Below are 9,265 nucleotides of genomic sequence, written 5' to 3'. Positions count from 1 at the left end.
AAATGTGTGGAAGATAAACCATCTGAGGGCCATGAAACACTAAGCTATCCCTCAGCTGAATCAGCCAGGGTATGCTCTAGAAGTGGCCCTCTCCACTGCTGACCATGGCCAGAGCTAGGACGCCAAGGTGATGGGCCTTGCAGCTGAACTTATTTTGCCATTTTTATAAACCAGACAAATTTTAGAAGTAAATTAGAAGAAACCCCACAACCCTGCACAGCAGAAGTGCACAACCAGACCTCTTGATTCTCATGGGGCTATGAACACCCCATTAGCATTAGTAGTGTTTCTTGCTCCAGAATAAGCTACGCTGTTTGTTACTTTTTAAGATTAAAATTGGTATAAAGATAAAATAGCCCATTCTCATGATTTTTCCATGTATTTTTTCTGTTCTGTCTTAGCTGAGGACAAAGCTGCAGTTTGACAAGCCCTACACCAACACTGCTGCCAAAAGCAGCAGCTCTGCCCTCTTGTACCACTGGAAAGGACAAATGATGGAAGAGGGAGTGCAAAATTAGCCTCCAGCGCTGAAGAGAAGGCAGCAAGACTGCTGAAGGCAGGGCTAGCTTAGGCTGATCCCAGGCACTAATTGACCTGTAATTTAATTTGATGACGTTTCTTTCGACAGCTGTCCCTTGCAAAGGATAACTGTCCTCATCCCCCCTGAGAACAGCAGGACTTGGCAGCCAAGTCTGAATGTGGCCTTTCTTGGTCCTGTCTGGCCATCCCAAATGAAAGAAAACCCCTTGTTTATGAAAGAAAAAAACTACAGAAGTGACCTTTGCTCTGTTATTAGAACTGTATTTCTGGGTTCATTTTAATCGTGAATTCTTGAAGGATTTTGACTTGTAAGGACAAAAAAAACCTAGTAAAAACTGGATGCTAACACTCTTGAATGAGGCATTTATGATCTAATGAGTGATTTAATCACTAATGGTCAGACCTGTACTTTGACAGTAAGCTCCAGTTTGGGGGAGTGACTATCTTCAGCCGTATCAAAGGGCTTGAATTGCTGAGGGGAGTGTAAAGTCCAGCTCAGCCTCTGCCATGGAGTGAGTGTCTGGGCATCAGTGGCTCAGCTTCCTTACGGCAGGGGAGCTCGCTCACATCCGGGTACAGACAAATTTGTCTTCAGAGTGTTTATCTAGTCTTAATTGGCTTTTCTCTCCCTTATGAAACTGAAGCTGGTGTTAAGATCCTTGTTGGTTTGTCACCAATTTATTCCTATCAGCTGTAGCAAGGAAAGCAGCCAGTGCTGATGCAAAGTAGAAAAGAGATCCTTGCACTCCCAAGCCCACCCTCAAAAATCTTCTTCTGTAGAACACAGACCATGTCGATGCTGCTATTGGGGGGAAAAAATTATCTGTTTCTCAGAACAAAATCTGAGGGGCTCGGAGGGGAAAAAAAAAAAAAGGTATTTGCAAACAAGTGCAAGAAAAGATGCACAAACATACAGGGCAACCTCCTCTCGCAGGAATTTTGTGTTAAGTTCCCTGAGGTGTAATATGCAGTGATCAGTGTCACAGATCTGCTCTTAAAATCACACTTGCCTGGTCACTGTGCTCTTGTAAGAGCTGACCCAGAGCACTGTAATGCAGCACTGAGTGGGGTTTTCTTTTCCTTGTAAATCATGTGGAAAATGGTATACTTTGTTAGCAAGATGGCAGGAGCAAGGGTAATACTAGATTAGATTTGGTAAAAGAGGACAGAACTAGTTTTTACTGAATCTGAACCTAGTGCATCTGATACCCTTTAGGTGCAAATGAAGAAACAGTAAATTGATGTTGTTGATATTATACTGCAGCAATCTGATCCCTGTTATGTGAGGAATATTTACATATCTTGCCTTTTCCTTAACATAAGGCTAGGAGAAATCCCCAGACCAGAAACAATGCCAGGTGGAGGAGGACAGCTGGACTAATACTTGGATCAACCCATCATGCCTTTCCAAGGGGGCAGCTGGAAGCCAGGTGAGGTACCACTGAGCAGCTGCAATGGCACAAGCTGTTGTCTTAGGTTCCTTCTACCCAGTAACGGAATAAAAGTCCAAAGCTGCTCCTAAGAGATGCAACACTAGCCTGTCGTAAATGGAAAAGGAACCTCTGGGATTCAAAGTTTGGCCCTCGATGAGGAGCCTTGCAGGGCAGCAATGCACTCTCCCACCAGGCGAGCAGCCTCTTTGGCTGTGCCCCTGTGCACTGAAAAGCCACCTGCCCCATGCCCATAGTTGTGGACCACTGGGAGCTTAACTCCTCCTTGGCTCAAGACCTCTTTCTGCAGTCTCACACACTGCCTGGATGGCCTCAGGCCCACCTTCACCTTGATATCCTCAGCTCCCCGCAGTGAGGGCTCAAGGGAGCAGCATCTGTCAAGGATGTCTTTGGTAGTGCCAGGATCAGGGGAGAGACTCCAGCTGTCCCTTTCCCTGGTTCCCCCTAGGGTTACCCTGTGTATCCCCGGGTAGATGTAAGTCAAGCCATCCCCATCACGGATGAAGTTTTTCACCCAAGGAGCATGAACCTTGAGTACTTGTCCCCTGACAGGGAAGAGCTTCTCATCCCCCACCAGCTGGTGGGCTCCAATGCCCGCGCAGTTGACAACGATGTTATATTCGCTGTGCAGCTCCCACAAGTTCGCAACTTTTCTGGTGCGCATCTGGACGCCAGTTGCTTTCAACCTGCAAAAAGACTCCAGAAGTGAGGCACAAAAGAACCCCCTAAACCCTCATGTAGTTATTATGCACGTTAAGTAAATGAGATAGATTGCCCTTAACCTACTGCTCAAAACCAAACAACAGATGGGACAAAAAGCAAAGAAAATGCCACAGGGTTTGTGTTTGTGATTTGTCTGATTTGGTCTCATCAAATCTATTTTTTTACCTTGTTTGAGCGGGAAAAGATACAGCAAGTTGATCAATATTAGAGAAGGGTCTGGCATAAGACCCCAGGCAGACAGAAAGACCCTCATGGTCTCACTGATTAATTTTTATAACTGTACCAAGCTTTTTAACAGCTCAAGCAAGCTGAAAAATGTCAGATTTATTCACCAATGTACTTCTGCTAGTGACATTGCTATCATCCTACAGCCCTTTTAATGTGCTTATTACACACCGTTGCATCCATTCCCAACTCACCCCCGTGATACCAGGAGCCACTTAGTCATCTCATGCCATGTGCAAAGCCCTGGGGTACCCAGGATGTCCCCAGGCTGGGCAGATGTGGCACGGGACCCCCAGGAGACCCACAATCTTCTAGAGCAGCATCCAGGAGTCACCCAGGGCACCTTAGAGCACTATACACCCATGTCTACTCTTCAGTAAAATTCACCCCTTCTTGAGGTTCATCTTTGAGCTCAATTTCAAGCCAAATTCCACCCTAAACTTGCCTGAAGCTTGATACCCTTCCCTGTGGAAAGACGTTGGCATGAGGTGGAGTCACCGCATGCTGTCAGCTGGATCCAGTCGCTGGGGTGGTTTTAGCATGAACCAGTGGCTGGGGATTTTAGCGTGAGCAGGAGACAGATCTGCGACGATGATGCACAAAGTGGGAAGTCCCGTCCTCTGCAATACTTTGGCCGAGCGATGAACCCCACTATAAAGGCAGTGGTTTCCCACAAAGCAGCGAGTGAGCGGAGGATCCAGGGCACGGCGGGTGCCCTGGGGGCTGGGGTTTGGGTGCAGCAGGACGCTGAGGCTGGCTGGGAAGAACTGGGCAGGTCTCACGCAGCAGCTCTGGCTGGCAACTTGCTGGGAGAGCTCGTTGGGACTCTGCCATTGCAGCATAAAAAATGCACCAATAAAAAAACTACTGAAAACTGAATTCAGGCAAGCGAGCAGGAAAAAATTCCTGAAGTCCATTTTTGGACCAGCAAGGTGGGCACAAAAGCAATTTTCCTCATGGATTGCCAAGAGAATGGTCTACAAATACTGCTCAGGTCACAAGGGGTTTGAGAATTAGTTACATGTTTAATATGCTCTCATTTCTCATCACCAGAGAGAAGAGAAAGAAAAAGAGCTTGATCATCTTACTAGACTACATCCATTGAGAAATAAGGCAGCTATAGCAGGAATAAGGAGAGAGCAGAAATCGCATGGCAGATACTAATTGTGTTGAACAACTTAGTTGTGCTTCAGCAGAAATTTCAGACTCGGTTAAGCAATGAAACATGACAGTGCATGTGTACTGAGGAGGCAGCACAGACCTCACGTGGCACTGGTGACACTGGAGTGATCCCAGCCTGGCTGGCTGCTAGAACAACAAACGTTTTTTCATGTTTTGCAGTGAGACGAAAGGCATCCAAGCAACTGGCTGAGTTGGCAATTTGTACCACGGTGACGGTACGTGTCTCTTTACTTCACCTCAAATCAGCTTGCAGCCTGTCGCTTTCTCTCAAGCTATTTGCTCATTTTAGGGGTTCTTAAGTGGATTAAATGCACACCCCAGGTGTCAGAACCTTTTTAGATCTGCATTCCGACTCTCCTACGATTCTCTGAAATCCATTTATTTTGGGGAAATTTGGAAATTGCCCAATTTTCTAACTTTCCCGTCAATCCAGGCATGAATTCTGAAGCCATGACTCCTTGGAGTGAGTGCATCACTCATCTTGTGCAGGCAAACTTTTTCCAAAAGATTTGTTACAAGATGATGCTATGTGACCTTTTTTTTTCATCTGACCCAATTAAGAAATGACTCCAGTTGTTGACCGAATTTGAGACGAATCAGCCCAGCTAGCTCTTAAGTGAAAAGTCTTCACAACTAAGACATCTTCCCAGACATGCGTATTCTCCCAGGGGTTGGATTTATCTTCAAGAACAGAGGGATGAATTTGGGAAGTTTGGCAAATGAGGAGCACCCACACCTTTTCTTAGGACAGGGCAGGTTCCCGCCATGCTTTCAAGGCCTGGCTGGCCAAGCATGGCCCCTGGGGCTATGTTGGTCCTGTGCCCAGAGGCGCTCCCACGCTAAACCCCACCGTACAACCACGGTGGTAGAAAGTGGACATTGCATAGATGGGGCCTTTCGCATTTTGGAAAGACCGGGTATTCATTTCTCCTGCTTCTCCCCAAGGAAGAGCTTGCTGCATTTTCCCCAGTGAGAAACTGCCCTTTTCCAGTTTTGCTCAAACCTAAGGCTCTCAAGGAGTCCCCAGCTCCCCCCAAGTCCTTCTGCCTGGGTTTCTCTCTGTGTGACCATCCTGCAGCAAAACCAACCTTTTCTCCAGCCACAGCAGGTAGGGTGGACAGTCACATTTCAGTGTCGTAAAGGCTTGACCAAATTGGTGCTGCGGAAACTTTTGGAGTTCTGCTTCGGACATTGGTCGAAATCCCAGGACGACATCCGACCAGAAAGGTAACTCTTCCTTGGGAGTGTTTTTAAAGACCTGCCACCTAAGTGGACACAGAGAAAAAGCTGTAAAACTTAGCTGCTATTGCTCTGCCATGTTATGTGTCACGACAATCTTCGCACAAACCCAGGAACTCAGGAGCCTGTTCCCCCTCATCAGTGCAGCTCTGGAAGGTTAACAGCAGTGGGTAAACATCGCTGCCTGCTGCTGCAACACTCGCCTTGGCAAACAGGCAGAGGGCTGCCACAGCCGAGCTTGCGGGTGACACACCTGGGTAAATAAACCAGAGACAGTTCTTCCAGCTGCACAACTACGAAGTCCCCTCACACAGTGTCTGCACCACAGCTGCGGCCACCCTGGCTGCACCTTCATGTAGGGCCACTTGCACACTTGGTGACTTTTTTGGGGGTATGCATAACGCTACAGAGTGCCCAGCCCCAACACCAAGAGGCGAATTTCTGTGTGCGTAATAGGCAGCATAAAGCACCCCCAACACACACACCCCTCAAGTGCATCCCTATACCAAGTTGCTGAAGCTGGGAGATCCTGCAGTCCCATCCCTATGGAGACCACCCCTGCTGCAAGCAATTGGTGGATGACAGTATTGAAACATCAGTTATTACAAGACATTCGGTGCTGGCCAGTCTTGAGTGGTTTCTCTGTGCACACCTGTGCATGAATTTGGCTTGAAAACACATCGTATCTGAGCAGCTTGCAATGCTGTTTCTTGGGAATATGGCCATAAGAGCTATTCCGTGAAGGGAAAATGCCTGAACTCCGGCAAGGAAAACCTCCCTGCCTGCTCCAGCACAAACATACCAGAGGCTGCCCTGGGGGCCATTCTTACCCAGAGATGAGGGAAATGCCAGCCTCCGATGCCTCGGCTGAGTTGTTGATGGCAAAAAGGTAAGTGAAGGTCTCTTTGAACCACTGCTTCTGCGTGTGGATCGGTGTGCCTGCATGTGAACAAAACCCAAACGTGCAGAGAGGAATAATGCAAAGAAGAGAAGTGTGTAAGCCAGTGTCGAGGAGACGGGACAGACGGGGAACACGGGTCATGGCACTTTTCTTCCTGAACCTCTGTGCATCGCCGCACAGCTGGGCACGCAGCCGCACGCGGTGCCATAGGCAATGCCACACCGGGTTGCACGCACCTGGGTAGGTGTGAGGGATGAGCATCCCGGCTGCGACGTCGCTCGTTGTGTTGGGGCTGAACTGGTCCGAAAGGACTGTCACGGAGCAGCTGGGGCAAGTCTCCGCGATGCACAGTGCTGTGGACAGGCCGACAACTCCGGCGCCAACCACTGCGACCTTGGGTGCTGCCATCTCCAGGAGGCACAGCCAGAGGAGAGAGGTGCCAACCTGCATTTGGAAATAACACACCCCATGTCACCAACATCGCTGCCGGGCACTCTCGTTGGGCTATGAAATATCCACACAAGACGTAACATAACCCCCCTGGGGCAGCTAATTGAGGACTAACCAACCCCGACTAAGGTGAGGATTAAAAAAAAATCATCAGCCTTCAGTATGACAACAAATTTTTGAAAAGTATTTCAACAGCCACTACCCCATCCTCTGCACAGGAGCGAAGGGCAAGAGAGCGATCCGTACATTCGGCACCGGTGGTTGGGCTGTAGCAATCTGGGGCAAGGTTTTTCAATAAAACCTGAGGCAGTGAGGCACCTGTCAAGTTTTCCGACATGTCAGGGACAAAGCTGGAGCTCTGAGGAAACTGGCTTTTAGGCACCATGAGCAAAAAATGTTGTTTGAACATCAGGATCCCTAGCAATGAGGTGTGTCACTGCCTGGGCAGTGGGAGCAAATAGCACAGGAGGCAAATTGGTTACACAAAGGGTCCAGTGCACTGTGGAAGGTGTTTTTCTTAACGTGCATCTTAGTTCCCCTGCTGTTCAGGGCTCCCCCTCTGACCTAAGGACTGGGTTACCCACTTAGCTCTGTCCTAGAAAACGTGAATTTTAGCTGTTAAACACAATGCACAGTTTCACAGGGCACAGCCTGGCTGTTTACAGTCCCACATCCAAAAGTTGTTTGGGCCACAATGCCAAAAGTGTGGGAAGAGAAGCTACCTGTACCCCGGGGGGAATTTGTGCCCCTAGTGACCTGAGGTCTCCAACCCATCCTTGGCCCCTGTACCTGCCAGCGTGACCCACTGCCTTGGACAGATTCATGGGCATCCAAGGCTGCTGCACTCTCCCAGCAGCACACAGCGGTTCCCCGGAGCCAGCCAGTCTCACTGCCCCACAGCCTGTATATTTGCCTCTCTCTGCCTTGCTTTCTAACCTGCTTTATATCCCGGAGCAAGTCCACTCCACTCCTCAGCATCTTCAGCTGCTGATTGCTACTCCAGGAGGTGCGGCGTCTCTATTTTCCCTTGTCCTGGCCAAGTTTCGGAGCTTGGCATCTGCCGTGGTGAGCGGTGCACAGCTCCTTGGCTGATAATCACCTGGCTGCCCATCCCAGAGACATGCCAGCCTATGTGCCTGGCCACGGCCAGCGAACACGGTTCACACTGGCGGAGGCACAGAAGCACAACTGAACTTTGCAACTTGATGAACCCTGCAAACTCCCTGAAGTCAGAGACGAAATGCGCCCAGAAGAGACTGGGCAATCTCAGAGGTGATAAATCCTTCTGCAGCTTTGAAACAGGCGCTGGCTCAGGCACTCTTTTGAGGGCTTACTGCCAAAAGCTGAGCAGGGAGGTAGGGGGAGAATCTCCTTTGCCTATGGCTCTTACGCTTTCCTGGAGCATCTACCGATATTCCCTCCTGGAGAGGATGCTGAGTGATATGGGTCTTTGGTCTTGCTCCCTTTTAGTCTTGCTTTCTCCTACAGGACTCGCTCTTCCTTGACTGTAGAAATCCAGCCCCACTAATTGCTTTCTGAGAACATTTTCTGGAAAGCAGTGCCTGCAGTTACAAGGATGGGCTGATTTCCCATCTTCTTGTGGTTTTTGGCATCTTTGATGTAAGTTTAGGCAAGACAGACGGTGTGGGATTACGATAGGCCAGGTTTATTTAAGAGATCCCTGCTCATAATCCTTCACACAGCTTCTCACTTACCCCTGAGATTTTACTACTTAAAATTTGATGTCCCTACTTTGTAGGAAGGGAGAGAGGAGCAGGCACTGTTGCCTGTCATTGCATTCCTTCTGCATCGCAGCCGAGGGTTGTTACAACCCCTTTCTTTCCCCTCAGGGAGATGCTTACATTTCTTCCTGTTAATTATTCCATCTTCTTTCACAAGCCAACTATAAAAGTGCCCACACAGTAGGGAAGGAGGGACACAGTGCAGAAGTAAAGATGAACCCTGAGCCAGAACTGCTGGCCTGCACCACTGCCATCCACAAACCCGATCTGAAAAAAAAATGCAGATTTGAATGGGAGGAGCACCCCTCAGCTCTACCATCGCCCCAGGTTGCCTCAGCCACCTGCACTGGCAACACCTGCGGAGGGTCAGAGCATGGACAGCCTATGCTTCCCTACCACAGCCTCCAGAATATTTTGTACTGGTAATTGCTATTAAAAAAACCAACAAACAACAAACCACAGAAAAGAAAAAAAAAAAAGTAATTAAAAAAAAAAAAGAGAAATTAGGTGAGTTCTAATAATGCTGAAATTACTTCTGTTATGAAAATTGGTTCTGAGAAAGGTCTCAAAACACATTTTTATTAACAAACCTTCTCGCTCAGCACGTGCAGCTGTGGAAATGGCGTGTGGCTGTCAGCGTGCCCAGCGAGGCTCCCATGGACGACCACAGTCCTGCTGGAACATATGTGCTGCGTACATTATGTATCTGCTAGAGATGTGCTCTCGGCTGCCCCTCACCGCTCTCCTTCGCTGAAGCCCTTTGGACTGTGATGGAGATTGAATTTCCCAACTGCCCTCCCCGCCGCTGGGGA

General features: G+C 48.7%; 1 protein-coding gene across 1 annotated transcript; it reads right to left on the bottom strand.

Moving 5' to 3' along the window:
* Positions 1–2,109: 2,109 nt before the first annotated feature.
* On the bottom strand, positions 2,110–6,690 carry DDO (D-aspartate oxidase). The gene is made up of 4 exons (XM_009893617.1): positions 6,498–6,690; positions 6,191–6,299; positions 5,210–5,386; positions 2,110–2,677 (listed from the first exon to the last, which is right to left on the bottom strand). Exons 1-4 carry the CDS (start codon positions 6,667–6,669, stop codon positions 2,110–2,112), a joined length of 1,026 nt encoding a protein of 341 aa, XP_009891919.1. The 5' UTR covers positions 6,670–6,690.
* Between the last annotated feature and the right edge of the window lie 2,575 nt (positions 6,691–9,265).

This window comes from Charadrius vociferus, unplaced genomic scaffold (assembly GCF_000708025.1).
Source record: "Charadrius vociferus isolate BGI_N301 unplaced genomic scaffold, ASM70802v2 scaffold359, whole genome shotgun sequence".
In the NCBI taxonomy this organism is placed as follows: Eukaryota; Metazoa; Chordata; class Aves; order Charadriiformes; family Charadriidae; genus Charadrius; species Charadrius vociferus.
The sequence above is the reverse complement of the archived record's forward strand: the minus strand, read 5'-3'. Positions and strand labels throughout refer to the sequence as shown.